This window comes from Silene latifolia, chromosome 4 (genome assembly GCF_048544455.1).
Source record: "Silene latifolia isolate original U9 population chromosome 4, ASM4854445v1, whole genome shotgun sequence".
In the NCBI taxonomy this organism is placed as follows: domain Eukaryota; kingdom Viridiplantae; phylum Streptophyta; class Magnoliopsida; order Caryophyllales; family Caryophyllaceae; genus Silene; species Silene latifolia.
The window spans coordinates 11,044,727-11,064,344 of record NC_133529.1 but is presented as its reverse complement, the minus strand read 5'-3'; the positions used below and the strand labels follow the sequence as shown (position 1 = coordinate 11,064,344).

General features: G+C 34.0%; 2 protein-coding genes across 2 annotated transcripts; one reads left to right on the top strand and one right to left on the bottom strand.

The window, feature by feature from the left end:
* The first annotated feature begins 11,401 nt into the window (after positions 1–11,401).
* LOC141652058 (H/ACA ribonucleoprotein complex subunit 3-like protein) lies at positions 11,402–13,158 on the top strand. The gene is made up of 4 exons (XM_074459713.1): positions 11,402–11,503; positions 11,619–11,699; positions 11,896–11,938; positions 12,882–13,158. Exons 2-4 carry the CDS (start codon positions 11,646–11,648, stop codon positions 12,977–12,979), a joined length of 195 nt encoding a protein of 64 aa, XP_074315814.1. The 5' UTR covers positions 11,402–11,503; positions 11,619–11,645; the 3' UTR covers positions 12,980–13,158.
* A 305-nt stretch (positions 13,159–13,463) lies between these two features.
* On the bottom strand, positions 13,464–19,052 carry LOC141652922 (putative methyltransferase PMT3). Its single transcript, XM_074460539.1, has 8 exons — positions 18,915–19,052; positions 17,651–18,035; positions 17,258–17,422; positions 16,957–17,139; positions 15,544–16,138; positions 14,819–14,931; positions 14,168–14,388; positions 13,464–14,072 (listed from the first exon to the last, which is right to left on the bottom strand). Exons 2-8 carry the CDS (start codon positions 17,879–17,881, stop codon positions 13,760–13,762), a joined length of 1,821 nt encoding a protein of 606 aa, XP_074316640.1. The 5' UTR covers positions 17,882–18,035; positions 18,915–19,052; the 3' UTR covers positions 13,464–13,759.
* Positions 19,053–19,618: the final 566 nt, after the last annotated feature.

Genomic DNA, 19,618 nt, shown 5'->3' with positions numbered 1-19,618 from the left:
ATGAAGAAATGAAAGGTAGTTGAAAGCCAAAAATAAAATGAAAGGTAGTTGTTCACAAATAACACTAAATAAAAGGTAGTTTCTGACAAAAAACCCTTCTTTTGGTGACGAAAGAACCCGTTGCATGAAGGCATAGTCTCAGACTCACAGGTCATAAATACTCATAAAATTGCTCTTGAAGAGATTTGAACCCGAGTCTTAACCATCGTAAAATTACTTCAAATAATTATTAGGAAACATTGGAATGGATCAAATCCATTCCTATCCATTTTAATGATGCCAACCAAACACCCCATTAGTGTTTTTTTGTTTAAATGTGCGCACACATATATGGCTGGTGAGAATCGAACTCCCAACTTCATGGTTGGAGTAAGAGAACTCTTATCCCTTGAGCTTCTCTTATTCGCTTAATTTAAGGTTACCAGTTTTTGTATCTATTGTCAATATGACTTTTTTCATTTTGAAACCAACTTTGTCTCATTATTTTTACTGCATAATGAAGTACTAGTGTAGTTCCCGTGCTATAGCATGGTATTTTTTAGATTTATTTTATAAAGAGATATTATCAATTAAATTATTTGCATAAATAAAGTATACTTTTAATTTAATGTTATAATCTACTAAATATAATATTAATAAGAGGTTGAAAAAAAAAAACTTTACTACCATAAGAAGACATTTTAAGTTAAGTTATTTTTTTACTATTAAAAATAACACAATAATTTTATACCGTTACATTCAACTAATTTATGACATTAATAGTACAACTAGTTTTAAACCCGTGCAAAATTGCACGGGTATGTATTTGGGCCGGTATTAATGTTTTTAGATGTAATTTTTTTTTTTGCATTTCTATTGTAATTATCTAGTTGGTCTAAATCAGCGATCTACATAATTAATGTTTACACTTGTTTCAAATACGTGTTCACATGCAATGGTTTAAGAGGAAATAACGTGATATACTATTGTAAATAAAATTTGCATATATAAAAAACTTTACATCCCGAAAGAAAAAATATAATTTAATAATCAACTTTAACATAGGCAAATTATTATAAAAATTGAAAATTTTCATGATAGTGATTCTCGGGGATTTGACATTGATTATTTATTTGTTTGTTTTTGTAGAGTAAAAAAGAAAATTAAAAATAGCTTTCAATGCTTGTTGAAGTCTATATTAACTCGGTTTCCTATCATTGTCACCTACCAATTTCGGGGTGCGCGGCTGGTAATTCAAATGCCGAGTTTTATATTCCAAGTACAAATGCCGTCATTATTGATATTTTTAAAAAAAAAATCGGTCCACTGTTTTTTTTTAAAAATTATGTTTTGATTAACTTTACTGCATGGTAAAATTATTCGTAAGAAAAATACATGTCATTCATTTTGTAATTCAATCTCGATGTATTTTGATCCGTATATAAGTGTAATTTATTCCTGAAATTATGTAATTTTATTGTGTAATTTTGTTTTAAAATTTATGTAATTCAATTACGTTAACTCGCTTTTGTAATTATTTGTGCATAAATGTTATTCATTTTTTTTACACGGAATGTATAAAATTTCATCATAATATTAATTCGATGAAGTATTCCGTAAGCTGATTTTATAAGATTTGTTGCGAGACGGATTTGACCGCATGTTTTAAAACACGGATATCTCAGTAATTAAATACGTTGCACACACAAGGGTCCCACCATAACCTGGATTTTAAAAAAAAAAAAAAAAAAATTGGATTAATAACGTGGCACTCTGTATGATGAGTATTGTCTTCTGAATTTATATAGATAAGATTATTAAGTTAGTTGTATATTTTTATTAAAACGCGTATTGACCTTAAAACGAAAAAACAATTTACGAATTATTAAAATAATGTTTTCACTTTTTTATTTCTAATAGAAAATACATAAGTGTTTTTACATCATTCAAAAAATAGTCCATATTACTAAGACAAAAATTTACATAATAAATAACTGATGATTTCTTACAAAAGAGGTAACATATAAATATAATATAAATTTATACGAAATCAAGTTCACTCATCTAGCTTATAATATGACATGTAGAGTCCAAAATTATGGGCTATTAATAACTTTTACTTTGATAGATGAGATAAAAAAGTGGGTTACGTATAAGGTCCACAATTTACATACAATCCATCAAATCTTGTTGTGTTAGTAGTATCCAGAAAACTAGGCCCAATTAATCTTGTTGTCTTAGTAGTAGGGGGATTTACCTTCTTTATAGTCTAACAACTTACACGTTTTAAATTTCTTTCACAAGTATGCCGAGCCCTAGCATTTGGTTTGAAAGGAGAGAGTATCTCATTACGGATGTTTGACTTCGAATAAAATTAACTCAAATTAATGAATCAGAGGACATATCTTAGAAGAATTATTGATCGATGAACTATTTTTCATGTAGTTTTTTGCAAGTTTGTTAAGCTCGTGTAATAAATAGATTAATTGTTACTCGGTAAAAGTCTATTTTAAATCTCAAAAATTAGGATACCAAAAAAATCTCAAAAATTTATGAAAGTCCAAGGAGGCAAGGAGATTCAAAGGAAACTACGTTATCAACATTAACATACATGTAATGAATACTTTTCTAATTTGTTACATAAGATTTTATTAATGCAACAAAATTCTTCAATTGGCCAACCACTAACAGTTGCTTGCGTTGAGAGACAGTTGATATTCCCAAATCCGAATAAGTGAAGTAGATAGAGTGCTTAAATGGTAATGGATTGGGCTACTTTTGTTTTTGGTATATTACGTCAGGTTTAACCTGGATTTGAGTACTAATGTAAGTGTGTAACTAGGGATGACATCGTTTGACCCGAAATGACCCGACTCGATAATGATCCGACCCCGATTCGAAAGGGGTGGCTGACCCGATATGACCCGGATTGACCCGACCAAGCCCGACCCGGCTTGACCCGATTTCCATCTCAGTACTTTTGCGCAAAACTTCCCTTTATCATATCCCTACCTAAAAAAATTTAATCGTAATTCTTTCAATTCATAACCCAACAACCTCTCAAATTAATCATCTTTTTTTTCCAATTGTCATCAATAATTTGAATTTAAAACATGTATTTTGTTTGTTAATTGCAAATTATTCATGGATGAGACAAATCCGGAGAACGGGCATTAAGCAAGTGTATTGTTAGTGGCTGCTACATGAATTTTCCTCTCAATCAAAACACTGCTACACATAATTAGAAGGTAAGATGTGGATTTGCAGAGAATGGATGATGTGCGACGAGGGTCATGATTCGAAATAAATTTATGGTCAATCATACCTAATGCTAATACTATATCCAAATACACGAAAACATCAAAAAATCAAACTGAAAAGCAAAGTTGTTGCGTGATTTTTCTTCGCCCATAAACAATCAACCATACTTTCTGCAAATTGTTGGTGGTGTTGGTGATGGCTGGGGTGGGGCTGGTGGTTGGCCTAGGGCGCATGGTGGGAAGGTGGGGTTGTTGTACGACATCACTACTACAAATTTGGATGTAATGCAACATTTCGTTTGCAACACATTGTGATTATGTTGCAATTTTGTGTTAATAATGCAACACTTTATTCAAAAATGTTGCTTTTATCTATATAAGGCATCACTTTAAGAAAAATGTTGCATGCTATTACTATGGGTGCAACATTTCGAAACAAATGTTGCATTTTGTCGCAACACTTGAGCAACACTAGTGTTACATACTCTTATGAAAATTTCATTTACCGCCTTATTGTTTGTAATAGTAAAAATCAGGCGCCATTTTTTACTTTTGGGAATACTAACCATCAAAAGCTCAATTAAAAGGAAATAAAAAAGGAATCAAATATTCTCTCATTATAATTACATTACGTTTCTTAAAAATACTTTTCAATCTGGCGCACATTTATCAATTTACCTCTTAAAAAAATGCTTAATTTATTTTCTCTCTTCTAACCTAAAACCCAACCTTATATTCTATCTTATCTGTAGCACATTTTCTGCAAATTAACTAATCCATCGGTGAGATCAAAGGAAATTCATCATCTGCAAAACAAAAGGTATGTTTGTTTATTTGCATCTTGATTTTATTTTAATGCTCGAGGATACAATTATCCAATTTAATTATAGTGAATCCTAGTAAATCACCAATAAACCCTAAATCCCTAATTCGCTCACTTTATTCTAGTATTCTTCAATTTTACCTGCGATTTATGATAATTTCGCAACAACCGAATGTTCAGAATTGTAAACCTAATTATTTTGAAGCTTCACCGAATTCAAATGGCGATGCTCAGAGTACTGTTTTAGGTCAATTTTTTCCTCCTTTTGAAATTTAATTGATAGCGTTGATGTTCTTGTTGTTGCTGTCGTCGTAGTCGTCTTTGTTTTCGTCACAGTTGTTGTTGTCACCGTTGTTTAATTAATAAGTTCCTCAGGAAGCGCAATTTCTTTGTGTTTAGTTTAATTGCTGCTTGTTCTCGATATAATGTAGTAACTTCTGCTTGTTCATGCCCACTTTATCAATTATTAATTAAAACCTAAAACCTAATCTTATACATGATGCCACTAATCAATTGTCCAGTTTAATTACAGTAGTTACTACCCACTTTATCATCTAGATTAGATTTTACTTTGGTACCAATTTGGCTGAAGATTAATCCATAATAAGCAGGTAGACTTGGTTCGTTGAAATTTGTGCTTAGAGGGTAATAAAGGTGTGATTAATCAAAATTATGAATAATAAAGAAATACTTGTAGTTGCAGTAGTGTATTTGAGATTGGTTTGTTTGGTTTTATTGAGCTGATTTCAACTTTGGTTCTCAAGAAGGTCTGAAATCTGGACTTTGTCTAACTATAATATTTACCTACATAGACGAGCATCACTCATGTGAGTAAGTGAGTTTGGTTGTTTTCTACCTATGCTCGCTTTCGATCCGAATTTTGTGTCAGAAGGGATAATTAATGTTCAATTGTAGGAGATGGGGGTCATTTGCTTCCCGAATTTGCTTGGTCAGTTTGGCACAAGTCATTTGTGACTGTTTTAGAATGGAGATGTAAGATTTATGTATAGGTTTTGGTTACTAGACAGAATTTATGAACTGTGGATGGTTCTTCCAAGTTCCAATTGCTAAGGGGTAGATCTATGTATGGTTTGATACGTTCTATTGATAGGTAGATTGGTTAAGTTAACGATGAATGACTTGATAGGTAGTTCTGTATTTAGTTTTAGTTGTCAAAGACTATTTTGGTCAATTTAGTTTGCCATCAACAATTTGTTTTCTGTATTTGACAATGCATGAGCAATCTTATTTATCCTCTTCTGATATGAAATTTAATTTGAATGTGAGCATTGATCAGTGTAAGAGTAAAAGAAAGATCGTCATTATGGAGGATGTGTAGTCTTTAGATGTATTCTTATGCTTTGCGTGTTTCAATTGATCAGGCTAAGCACTACAAAGAAAGCAACGAGAAGTACTATCTGATTCCTCTCAGGTATCTACTTTGGCAGTTTTTTTTTTCTTTTTTCTTTTTTCTTTTTTTTTGCCAGGAGTATAAATAGTAACTTACACAGTACAAACTCGACTCATTGCTTATTCAACTTAGAACATTTAGAAGACACCACTTTAATTTAGGCGAAAAACATGTAATTTTTGAAAAAAATAGCCATTTCTGAGACATAGCTGAGTATTCGGGATTCCGTGGAAATTTCTTGTTAGCTTATTTTTTTTGTGTTTGTGTCATTAAATCCTTGGATTTTTCATTTCATAGATTAAGTAAGTATAGCAAAATATGTGAAAGCTAGCATTGTCAAGTAACATGCTTATTTTTAGGATTAAGCTCTTATATAATGCTGGACCATTGCTGGTAATTCTATTTGACTAATTTTTGTTGCACTACCAGTTAAGATAGGATCTAAGATGATACGATTGGTTAACTATTTCATTGTTGGGAGTCCCCATTTTGGTTAAGCCTCATTGTGTAGACTTATATATGAACCACTTTTCTTGTTTGGAATTATATATGAACCACTTTTCTTGTTTGCAATCATAGACAATTATTATTTAAATTTAAAATACTAAATGTATTATTTTTACATGCTTGGAAGGAATTTGATTCACTATACCCTTTATTTTCATGGCATGCTGATAAACGTCCTAAAGATGGGTATCTAAGACACCCTGCTGACGGGTCAGCTTGGAAGGAATTTGATTCACTATACCCTTTATTTTCTAATGAACCTAGAAATGTAAGGTTAGGTTTGGCTTCTGATGGGTTCAATCCATTTCGAACTATGAGTGTATGTCACAGTACATGGCCCGTTGTGTTGGTCAATTACAATTTGCCACCTTGGATGTTCATAAATGAGTTTGGGCAACCAATTGGTCTCATAGTTCAAAAACAAAACATTGTAGGTGAATTTTTTCGTTTTTTAGGTACATTAGCTCGAGATTATACCTATGCACCTTTAGTCTTTGACTCTTGGCGGAAAGTCCCTAACAAAGATAAATTTTGGGCATATGTCTTGGTATGCATCCTTTAAATTACAACTTATTTGAATTCAGTAGCGCCCATTTATTTTTTTTCAAACTTATACGAAATCATTTTATTTTATGCAGACAAAATATATAGTACCAGATGAAGGTAAAGACTGGGTGATGAAGACTGTTAGAGATGCTTGGAGAGTCCATAAATGTCGTTTCAAGAAGAAGCATTTCTACAGGCATAAAGATGATAAAAGTAGGTGGAGAAACAGATCTAACCTAGTTCCTGATGACGACTTTCTAAAATTACTTGCCACATGGAAAAAGAAATCTGAGAAGGTGATATTCAACCCCTTATACTTGAATTTATTAATCTGAAATTTTTTTGCCTAGCTTAATATGCTATAGATATCGTCTTTAATTACACTAGTATGTTTCAATATCTATGCATTGCTCTAATGTGTAGAGGCGATGCTCTCGTAACCGTGATCGTCGGTTGGCTAAAAAAAATATGCACACCGCTGGCCCAAAACGTTTTGCAGTTATACGCGAGGAACTGGTAATTTTAATGGCTGTCATCAGTTATATGAACCGTAGATAATATTAACTGAAGCATAAATTAAGTTTTGCTCAATTTAAAGACAAATGAAAATCCAGACAAAGAGCCACCTTCTCTTGCTAAGATGTTTGAGCATACTCGTGAAAGAAAAACAGGAAAAAAGTACAAAGAGTCATATGACGATATAGAAAGAAAGATAGTAAGTAAATCAATCCTGTCATGTTTATAGTTACTATGATGCTTTGATAAAAATTTTTGACGAGTGACTGTCTAATTATAGACAGAAATAAAGACGTATGTACCTGATGATGGGTAATGCCAACCAGACCCCTTTTTGGGTGTCATGGGCAAGGAATATGACGGTCGTCGTAGATTATTTGGCAGGAGCGTGTCTAATAAAAAGTTAAAGGAGGTGAATGGTACACACGTCTTATGTGGTTCCAGGGGAAATTTTGGAGTCTCTAAAGACTAGTTTACGTGAAGATTTGCGGAAAGACATGGACTACGAAATGAGTAGACGAAATAAAGAACAGGAAGAAGAATATCTCAAGAGGAAGGCCGAGTTAGAAAGCATGGAAAAAGATATTGAAAATGAAAGAGAGTTAATGAGAGAGCAAATACTAACAAAGTTTTTAGAAAGGCTACCTCCAGAAGTTGTCAAGGAGTACTTATCTTGAGGTATGTATATATCTTCTTCATTGCTGATTCTTTATTTTTCTCTCTTTTCTCCCATAAGTCTTGTCGATGAATGTGAGGAGTTATTGATGAGAATTGCCCCCTTGTTTTAATGTGGGAACATTTTGCTGGTTAAAGTGTACCCTTTTCATTTAGAATTGGTTAAAGATCAGATTTAACATTCTGATTTGTTGGCTAGGCTTGTCACATTTAACATGGCTTATGCTTGACCAAAGTTGCAAAAGCTCTATTAATTGGAGGGCAGGAAGTGCATTTGTTATTATTCAATGTGATCTTACTTTGGCAGCCTAGGCATACCTTATAGTGACGTTCACAGTACTTGTTGGCTGAGATGGCTATGATTGTAGGCATACCTTTAAATATTCCGCGATCCTCAAATCTAATTGTTCCATTTTTATGTTACAGGTTGCATTTGAGGTATTATTATTTTGCCGTGGGTTGATTTTCTGTTCGGGTGGCAACATACATATGGTCCAAAGTACAACAATGAAGACTTTTAATATAATAATCGTTACTCATTTGTTCTATTTAAACATTTGCTACATTTTTTTCTACTTAAACATTTGCTAAGTTCTACTTTTGATTCTTTTTGGAAATGTAATGACATTCATTTTTAGACTGAATCTATTGTAATTTTGGAATGATTTGCAATTGAATGCACAATCAGTGAGAATTACAATTAAGTATTGTCTTTGGATAAAGTAGTAGTGTTGTATTTGTTTATTACACGTGTTGTTATTGAACGTAACTAGTGTTGCGCTTGCAAAATAAAAATGTTGCATTTGTTTGTTATAAGTGTTGCTTTTCAACATGAAAAGTATTGCATTAGTTCAGGAAGTGTTGCTATTTTTTCACAAGAAGTGTTGCATTAGCAAATAAAAATGTTGCCTTTGAAATTGAAAAAAGCGTTGCATTAGCATAACATATGCAACACTTTATAAAAGTGTTGCTTTAGTTTGAAAAGTGTTGCATTAAGTGTTGCACTGAGCTAATGCAACAAGACTTTATGTAGCACTTCATTAAGTGTTACATAAACTCTAAAGCAACATTTATACGACATTATGCAACAATAGCGAAGTGTTGCTACAGGATCACAATGTAGTAGTGCATGTTCATGAGTTTTTTTCTCTATGCAGTACAATGAAAAAGTAGATAAGAGAGAAAATGTGGGGTAAAAGGGTCAAAAGTGTATTGCAATGAGTAAAACCTCTACTGCGAAAATCAACCCCTTATTTTTAAGTAAAATACTAAATGTCATATTATATCAGTTATATTATTTTTCGTTCAATTATAAAAATAAAATATACAAACAGACCGTGCAAAACACGAGATGCTACCTAGTATTAGGTAATAGTCATTGGACCAATGACTTTTTTCCTTTTTTATGGTATTACCTCATCTTTCACTATAAATTCACATAAAATCTCTTGCAGTGCATACATGAATTATCAAACGAAGATCGAAGAGATCCGTGAATAAAGGCGAACTAGGTTTAAACCCGTGAAATTCACGGGTTGTTTTCATCTATGCTATATAAAAATGATTTTAAAATTATATTTGTATGAATACAATACTTATATATTGCCAACTATCGTTAAAGCTATAAAGAGTTGTCGGTGGAACAATTATGGTCATTAAATATTGTACCCATTATAGGTGATGGGAGAGGATGGAGTTTTTGTTCCTGTTTTATAACCACTTACCCGTTAATCTATTAAATTGATTATTTTATTAAAGTTTAATAAAAAATTTTATTTGCTTGATATATTTATTGAAAAACTATTCAAATCTTAATTTATCAACTTCTTGTGTGCGAAAAAATTCGGGATGTGATTTATGCTCATTGAATAAAATTTCACTCATCTATTAGCTATTATTTATCTTTTGTCAAATTACATCAGAAAATATTAAATTTTGTTAGTTGATGGTTTAGATTGAAGCAATATATATGGTCATAATGTTAACAACGAACTATGATTCATTAGTTATATGAATTTGGTTTTTCTTACTTTTTTTTTTCCTTTATTTAATTTAAATATTCATTTATCAATAAAAAAAAGGATAAACTCCAGCCCAGAAAAACAATGGAATTGTAATATTTTACTTTTCTACAATCTAGAAAAATATTTTCAACTTTTTAATTGCCACTAAAAATGTATGATAATTGAATGTAGTGTATGATAATTGAATATAAAATAAATATAATAATAATTTATTTTTCTTAATTACTCATATGTCTCTGATTGCCAATTAAAATTAATATATTTGTTGATAATTAAAAAATATTTATTTCCTTATATAACAAAGATTTGTTTCTCAATAACTTTATTTTCCCTCCGTAATTCTCTGATTACCATGTCAATTCAACTTGCTATATAGAGTGTCATGTCAGCGGTGAGTTAGAGGATTAATATATAGTATGATAAAGCGAATCTTTGACATGTTAAAAACATATAAAATCTTAATCCCTCAATCTGAGAAGGTAAAAATTATCACATGTAATCGACCAGGTAACTATTGACCTCTTAAAAATCATATTACCATGCAGAATACCTTCTCTTATTAGCCTTTTATGATCGTACTTCCACATAATAGTAGATTTTGAATTAGAAAATAAATGAGATCAAAAGTCTATGATCGTACGTATAAAATTGCTTACTTTTAGCTCACCAAATATTCAGTTTCTATTTGACATCCCCTTATTGATTATCCACTAGTGTAGATCCCGCGCAAATGCGCGGTAAATATAGACCTTTTAATTTTTAGTGTATTAGTTATAGATTTTAGATTTATATCTCGCGAATTTTTATACAAAATAACTAATATTAAAATTAATCAAAAGAATTGAATAATTCCATGAATTGTGTTTTTTATGAAAATATTTTAACTACATCAATTTTTTTTTAAAAAAAACGTTTTTCGTCACGAAGTTAATAATAGGAGATGCGGTTTTTATGTATAGATTATTTTAAATAGAAAATTATTAGTTTAATAAATGAAAATCTAATTTGTTTTCATATATAATTTTGAGCACTTTGGAGGGAAAACTTTAGAGAAGTTGTATTCTCTTAGTATATAGGAGTATTTATACTTTTAAAATTTGCACCTCATTAATATTTATCAGTTCACTCCATTATATTTTGATATGAAACAAAAGAATTGAAATGGAAAACTAATAAATAAAAAAATTTATTTAAGTTGTGAATTTTTTTTAGTGAATGTTTTTTTGTCACGAAGCTAATAGTAAGCATGTGTCAAGTTATTCTCTACAGTAATAATTATTGCATTACTGAAAAATTTAGCAACTTATACTTTATAATTTAATATCAATTTTATTTTATTTTATTTTAATGAAAAAATCATAATTATGAATTTATTTAAAAAATTAGAGTTTATTTATAAGAATATATATTCATTGAAAAAATAATAATATAATGAAAGAATTTTTTTTTTTTTTTTTTTTTGAAGGGTATGAAATAAAATTTTATTTTTTACCTTATTTAGCTAGATGCTTTTTGGAGAAAAAACTAAAAGAATTTTTATTCTCTTAGTAATAGGGAGGATTTTACATCAAACTTCAAATAGTTCATGTTAAAAACATCGGATCGGGTTAAATTTGCCAATAAGATAACACTACTGGCCGTTATTTAGCTAAGAGGAGAAGTAAGAGGCCGGCCCATAAAACTCCCGCGAACGCATCATATATGCACACGCCTTGAAAAATCAAAATTAGGGTTTTCAATTTCTCCCAAAGTCGTCACTCAGGTAAACAAACTTCTGTTCTTCCCTCTTTCCTCCTCAAATTTTCAATTTCTTTTTCTTTTTTAGCTTTTCAATTACAAATTATCTTTATCGTTAATCTTGCTCTCCTTTGTTGCAGATTAAGCTCATTAAAAACAATTAGAAAATGTATCTCCAGTTTTACATCAACGACAATGGCGACAAAGTTTACACCACCAAGGTCCCTCTTTTTTTCTCATTCCTTATATTATTTGTATTTCTTTTGTTAATTTATTGCCATTTTCCGTTCCATTGAGTTGTATACGTTTTTCAAAATATGTGAGCGGATTTTAAAAACCGTGAAGGAAGAAACATAGGAAGTATTATTTTTTTTTAATTAAACTGGAAATTTGATTATATGTAATATGTTATTGCAGAAGGAAAGTCCTCTTGGTTTAGCCACAGAATCAGCTCATCCAGGTACACTCAAACTTCTACTTATGTATGGTAATTCCTTGCAGTATTTGATGCGAAGTAATTAAATTGCTTTGTTATACGATGTTTGCTGGTTTCTTGCTGAGTTACGCTTTCGCCTTCCCTTCGCCTCGCTTTAGTTCACCTTGGCATCGCTTCCTACCTGCATAACTTCTCTATGCTTTCACTTTACTGTGCTTTGGCCAAACATGTACAAATTATTGATATATTAATGAACAAGGATGTTTATGTCTATGCCAGTAAATTGACTGCCTTTCTGAAGTCGCCGCTGTTTTTTGGTATTGTTAACTGTTAAGTCGTAGCCTGGGTGACTGTCTTTCTTTAGAGCCAACTCCTATATACTGCATTGTAATTGTAGTGCATCTGCAATCTGCTACGCATTCACTTCACTGCGCTTTCACTTGTTGCTAATGCTTTGATCATGAAAATTAGAAACATATACTCCCTCTGTCCCGGTCATTTGTTGTCCTTTTTCATTTTGGGTATCTCAGTCAATTGTTGTCCTTTCTATTTTAAGAATGAACTTGATGAACATTTTGATCATGTACACTCAATTTGTTTCACTTGTCATTTAGTTATTGGCTCTCTCCTCTTTCCTTGGTCTTTGTGCCAAAACTAAAGGACAACAATTGACCGGAACGGAGGGAGTGTAAATCGTCTATGTATTACTGAACAAGGAATTTGTTTACCTATGCTAGTAAATTGATTAGCCTTTCTAAAATTGTCCGTTAGTTTTTCTTAGTGTTGTCTGTTAAGTTAGTGCTTATTCCACAGAGAGTGTGATAATGTCTTGTAGTCATGGCTTGGATGTAGGAATGTGTGTGTTATAGAGCTAACTCCTGTCTATGCTGTGTAATTGTACTGCCTCCGCAGTCTGCATATTTTTTCTTGCTGCATCTTCTAATCTTTTAGTGAATCGACTATGCAGCTCGCTTTTCACCTGATGACAAGTACTCAAGGGAACGAGTTCTCTTGAAGAAGCGATTTCGACTATTGCCAACCCAACAACCCCCTAAAAAGTACTGAAGTTATTAAGTTACGAAGAAGCTTGGGTTTTCTTGTTGCCTGCTAGTTAGAAGCACAGCTTTGAAAACCAGAAGGCGTTCTTGTTGTTAGTTGTCTTAAATGTAATTTTCTTTGGCTTTTGGACCGCAAGTAAGTATTAACATTCTATTATGAAATGTCAAAACTATGTTTTCTTTTGATTCTCTCGTTTCAATTCATTCATCCTATTCTTTCACTGCATCAAGTTAGTGTATTACTCAAACTGTTCTGTTTACTAACTCGGACTCCAAAAGAACAACTTGAAGAAGTAAATTTAATCCGGAACTTGACCTGTGCTTGACTGACCCGTTAGCTATGTCTAGAGAAGTGTGTGAACTGTGATCAGTTTCATATAAGCTTAAATAGAGTAGGCTTCGGCTGAGACCTCCCGAGTTGTTGCTTTTGTAATGGTGTATGAAACCAGGAATTGTTACAGAAGACAACAAAATAACTGACCAATTCAGTAGAATATAATTGATATTAGTTCTGCTATCAAGGAGCTAGAAGGGTAATTGGTAGTTTGACATCTTGTATCCGAACCTAGATCACGAGTACAATCACTTAATGACCTGAACTAGATTAGCTGACAAGGGCACATCCGGAAAATATAATCAGATGTGACTGCATTTCTTGTTCGATAGCATTTACTCTTATGTACGAAGCAGAAACTTCGTAGATTATTAAACTTCAGAAGAATTGCAAAGAACACGAACGATTGCTGTCAAGAATCAATCAAAGAATAAACGAATCAACTTATGGAATCTACCCAGAATCGGTGACACCCTCGCTTACAAGCCAGAGCTTCTTTTGGATAAGCAAAACAGTCGAATCTTCTTCCTCATCCGAGCCTGGACTAGAATCAACAGCCTCCCATTGTAGTTGTGGGAGATACTTTTTGATGTATTCCACTGTCGACTGCTTATCTCTAATGATAATGAAACCCTCAGGTCGAAGAATACGATCCATTTCTATCAGTAAATCCTCCACACTGCAACCTTTCTTTTCAGTATCGGATATCACAGCCCACGCGTGGAGTAGATCATATGTTCTCGGGTAGATTGAGAATGACTCACACCTGCAATGTTAAGATATAACAAGTTTATAAGAAGAATCAGTTTTTTTTTGACAGCATAAGAAGAATCAGTTGACCATATAAATAAATAAGCATACCAGTTGTGAATAGAGCCGATTAGGCCTCGATCAAAAACAATCTTGAGGGTGTTTGGTCCATCCTCAGGCACAACATTCATAACCCAAACAGGTTTGTCATTGAGAGCGGCCGCAAAGGAACCCATGTTGGCGTTCATGTCCATCAAGTTTCTCAGGGTATCGGGTCTGATTTTCGGTCCTAACATATTCCAGTAACCTTGAAGTCTTTTACGCCACATATCCTGCATATATAAGGCAAATGCTAAAACCATGAATTACAAAAATAGGACCGGAATAGGAATCGGCAAAAAATATGGACCGGGACCGAACCGGATTACAAAAATTCCGGACCAGGGACCGGACCGGAAACATTCCGGTCCAAGACCGGACCGGTTGGACCGGAATATGACATAATTTGCGTACCTTTTCAAATTCCGGTCCATTGGACCGGATTATAATATATTTTCAAGGAACAAAAATATACAAAACATTAAATCTGTTCTTTCTGGTCCAAACCGGTCCGGACCAGAAAAAACCCGGTCCCGGACTGGACCGGAAACCGGAATCTTAGAAAATGGTGGACCGGATGACCACAGTTATCGACATGAATGGAGAAGAAACTATGCATTCAATCATTAATTTTAAATAAAAAAATTAAATAAGATGGATTACCGTGTCCTTTTCAAACATCTCAGGGGAGAGGCCGAGTTCAGCCAAACGAGGCGGTGGAGAGGATAGTCTATCCGGCCATGGAGCCAATCCACTTCCGCTTGCTCCATGATCATCTAATTTGATACAGAGTTGATAAGAACTTGATCTATGAAGTATAAAACTATAGACCATATAAAGACCCTAACTTGCTAATCATACTGACATGTGAAGCAGTCTCCTCAAGGATACTGCAGGCTAAATGACGGTTAAACCCCTTCTGACGTTTTTTCCATTTTTGATTCGCAAGAGTTAGGAATCAAAACCTTGCACAACTTTTTTAAGAGACCACCGACCAGTTTTGGTGCAAACTTCACTTAATTTGAAGATGTAATAAGTCATTTTCTCTAGCAAGCAAATGCTACACAGACAACACAGTACATCAGAGTTTGGACTGTCACATTTTAAGCACTTCAGGCTGCAATGAAGTTAAAGCCTAAGAATTCAGTTCACCGTTTTTTTGACGGTGACAGTAAACCCATGTCATGAGTTCTTGGAACGGAAACAAATCAAACAATATATATGACATAGTCCTGTTTCCTGCAGAAGAAATGGAAAAAGTTCCAAAAATGTGGAAGGACTGCCAATAATCACGCCGAAGAAAAAATACAAATGGCAGTCGTATGATCGGACAATATGAGAATTCAAGGTTTATCAACAAATAAGAGTGCAAAATTCAGAGTACTTACGGTCAGAATAAGGCGTAATGCAAGGATCCATGTTTACTCCCCAAACTGCATCAGGATCATCATCTGGTCTACAAAGAGGAGGTTGAGTCCCTGGATTTCTTTCCATATAACAATCATTAGTCAAAGGTTTGACCCAAATCACAGTTTGGTTCTTTTTTTCAGCAATTTTCCAGCACATCCTTTCGACAAGAGCACTCATTTCTCGCCAAATTCTCAAGTCTTCTTCGTCTTGAGCATAAGCTTCAGGAGAGGAGTAAGCAAAAAAGCCTCCTGGTCTAAGAACCCTATCCAACTCCAGAAGTAAAAGGCCATTCCTTTGAAGCCAGTCGATTCTACAACGTGAGCAATGTGCAAGTTCAAAAGATCTACTCGGGTATGGGAGTCGTTTTGTTCCTAAGACACCGAGGTAGGCCGGGATTCCTCTCTCTAGTGCAAACTGAATTTGGTTTTGATGCACATCATTTGGGGCTAATGACACTGCTATCACATCATATTTCAGTAAGTATGCTCCAAAACTTGCGACTCCACATCCGACATCTAACACTGTCCGTACCTTCCCCTCGTTGTTTATAATGTCATCTGGAAACTCGAGCATCTAGAATTACAAGGAAAGAACAACCAATCATCATTCAGAAGACGAAATAGGTAGGAATGGGAAAATCCTAGGAAAAGAATTGCCGAGTTAAACTAAGGGTCTGTTTGGATAGGAGGATTTGGAGGGAAAGAGAGAGGAGGGAAAGGAAGGGATGATAAATCCTTTGTTTGGTTAGCAAAATGGAGGTGGAAGGATTTTGAGGGGAGGGGAAATGAATCCCTCCACTTCCCCCCTCCAAGCCAAATTATTTCCTCTCCAACAAAGGCAAGATTTGGAGGGAAAATGACCTCCTCCATTCTCCCTCCCCTTCCCTTCCATCCCTTTCTCTTCCCTCCTTCTCCCTCCCCTCCCTTTCCCTCCACTTTTGCTATCCAAACACACCCTAAGGGTGTGTTTGGATAGCAAAAGTGGAGAGAAGGGGAGGGGAGGGGGAAGGAGGGAAGGGAAAGGGAGAGAAGGGAAGGGGAGGTGAAATGGAGTGTGGGTGTTTGGTTACAATTTCCCTCCAAATCTTGCCTATTATGGAGAGATTTTGATTAGGCTTGGAGGAGGGAAATTAGATCCCTCCAAATATCTTCCCCTCCATTTCCCTCCACCCTCATTTGCTATCCAAACAAGAGATTTTCAATTCCCTACTCTCCCTCCCTTTCTTTTCCCTCCAATTCCCTCAATCCAAACACACCCTAAAAGTAACATTGTTGAACTGTTAATTTTCACTCGAAAAGTTAGTCCGGGTTATTTTTAAGTTATGAGAAAACGAATCTTATACTCGTAACCAACTGATGGATGAATTGCGAATAGAGCATGGATGGTCTTACATTAGCCATTGCTCTGATGTACTTGTCTGCACCATAATGGAAGTGAGTTCCTCCTCCAGGAAATGCAATCTTTTCACCTCTAACAACCATCCAATTCTGATCAGATTTTTCTGTTGCAAGATGAGTGTGAGGTATATTTGCTTTCCATACTTCATCTCTACTTCTTGGCCATTTTATAGGTACCTGTACCCATAAAAATTACACATGATTGCATGAGGCGGTCTCTCAAAATACTCGGGTTTATTTACTCTAAATTAAGCCAATGTGAAACCAGTCTGAAAGTATCCGAAACAACAAATACCTTGTAACCTGGTGGTGGTGGAACTAAACAGTTGAAACGCTTTTCAGGAGGTGGACAATGTCGTTCATAATGCTCCATCAAGGCTAAGTCAAGCTTCAACCTTGTTTGGTATATGAAATGTCTGTCTAGGCAAGGAATTAACTCGGAATGTCGATCATCACACACCTTTCAAGAGGAAAACCAATGACAGTAAAATCAGCATTTTCATCACAGGCATGCTAAAAATGGCAAAACTTCGGTAAAACTATCTTAGGGCAATTTACTACTCCTTTTTGTCTCGGCCAACATTTTAGGCTAGAGCCTAGAGGCAGCGAGTTAAATTTCAGGCTACTCCGTCTTGCCCAAAAGTGGAAGGCTAAAAATAAAGGATCTAGAATCAAATATTGGACTCACAGGAATGCTCTTCAGCACTAAACTATGATCCTCATTGCCAGCATTTGTTGAAGAATCAGTTTCATCTTCCCCGCTGAATGTATTTCCCAGCCTTTGTAGTGATTTACGTCCCAACTCAAGTGAGCTACCATGGTTTCGCGAGTAATAGTAAACCAAACCAAGAACGAGTGTAATTAGTAGAATTGGTATGAGTTTTCCCCTTTGACCTCCTTCTGCTCTTCCCCTCGACATGTTCTCAGAAATTCAAGTTATGACTCCTCTATACTTGTTGCAGATTGAACATTCTCAATTTGTCATAATGGTCATATACAAATCTTCGCCTCAAAACCCATTCACAGGAGAATGTTCGAGTAGCAGTACAGTATAATCGACTTACAGTGTGACACTGGAGACAAGAAACAGAATTCAATCAGGAAGTCAGATATTATACTCAGCAGAAGTAAACAGAATGCTTAAGATCGTCTGAACAAATCTGTAGAAATCGTAGAAAACAACCCTTTTATTAATGAATTTTAAAAGAACATTCGTCTGATCAAGTATGTAAGCCGACTGCAGCTCGAATATGACAGTAAAATTGATAAGCAGTTGTTCAACTAGTTAAATTTCTACAGTATTACAGAAAACAATGCACTTCATGAGAGTGTTAAAAACATTACCAAAAGGACCGTCTTACATATGAGACCGTATTATTCTAGAATATGTGCAAACATAAAGGCCAACCCTACACCCATGATTAGTTTTCACCCAATCATTGAGTTAGTACTCATAACAAAACATCATTGAATCAAACATCAAAAATTACATTTTTCTAGATTTTGATGTTACCAACTGCTGTAATTAACATATTTTCCTCTATCCTTGTCAATAGTTTACAAACCTCCAAAAAATATTACTTATATGTAAACTATTGATTACTACAGAGAAAGTACATCTATCTTTACGTTATTATAATCAATTACATTATCAAATCCTCGTGTGGATAATTCGGATGAGTTGTAAAAGACAATCAATACAGTATATCATTTCCTTCTAAAGAGAGAAAAATGTACCATCAAAAAGTACAGCACTCAAATGGGCCCGGGTTCAAAACTCGTCAGCATTGATATTTATGTAACTACAACTCGATTTACAAAAATGTAACATCAAAGTGACAATACCAATCATGATTTGAAACAAGCAAATTAAATAGTGTGATTAATGCCTAATAAGAACTTAAAAATCATGAACATTGAATATTAGATAATAAAGTAAACTAAATATATACCTTGTTGATGATATTAAAACACAGATGCAAAATATGTATCGAGAAGATTATGAAGCAATCGATAGTAAATGAGATGATGAATAAACAGAAAAATAAGTGGATCGTTGTATGATGCAATAGAAATGAAGAACGAAGGGGAAGATATGTCACGTAACATTTCAGTTAGAAAATAAGTGTGTGTTGTCAAAATTTGAGTTTTTTTCGTTTGCGTTCTTTTCTCCTTTATCACTGACTGCATCTTCCTTGGACACTTCTAATTTTGTTTTAGTTTAGCCCCATAAATAACGTATAATAATCACGCCTCCTAAATTTTGAGTCTGTCACTCTCGAATGACTTATCTGATATATATTATTTACAAACTATTTGCAAACTATCATGTATATCTAAGAATTTATCTAGTATGTACCGAAAATAGCAGCAGCGAATTTCCTCATCACAAAAAAAATAAAATAAAAATTGTATCACTAAAACTTTGGAAAGACGGTCTCAGGATAATAATAATTTAAACAAAGAAAATCTTATTTATTTCCTAGAGCTGATCAAATGGCCCAAGCCCATTGACCCTACCCGGCCCGGTTTTTGAAGGGTTTGGGCCTTTAGTTTTGGCCCAAAAAAGCCCATGGGCCGGCCTAAAAAGGCCCAAAATATTTTGGGGCCGGGTTTGGGCCAAGCGTTTGGCCCAAATTTTGGCCCGGCCCGGCCC

Excerpts from the sequence above, each read along its gene's own strand:
- LOC141652922 (XM_074460539.1), bottom strand. The coding sequence starts at position 17,881 with ATGTCGAGGGGAAGAGCAGAAGGAGGTCAAAGGGGAAAACTCATACCA. Across the intron at positions 16,139-16,956 it reads ACATCAGAGCAATGGCTAAT|ATGCTCGAGTTTCCAGATGA; the intron begins GTAAGACCATCC and ends TTGTAATTCTAG. Across the intron at positions 14,073-14,167 it reads ATCGGCTCTATTCACAACTG|GTGTGAGTCATTCTCAATCT; the intron begins GTATGCTTATTT and ends TTAACATTGCAG.
- LOC141652058 (XM_074459713.1), top strand. The coding sequence starts at position 11,646 with ATGTATCTCCAGTTTTACATCAACGACAATGGCGACAAAGTTTACACC. Across the intron at positions 11,700-11,895 it reads ACAAAGTTTACACCACCAAG|AAGGAAAGTCCTCTTGGTTT; the intron begins GTCCCTCTTTTT and ends ATGTTATTGCAG. Across the intron at positions 11,939-12,881 it reads CACAGAATCAGCTCATCCAG|CTCGCTTTTCACCTGATGAC; the intron begins GTACACTCAAAC and ends TCGACTATGCAG.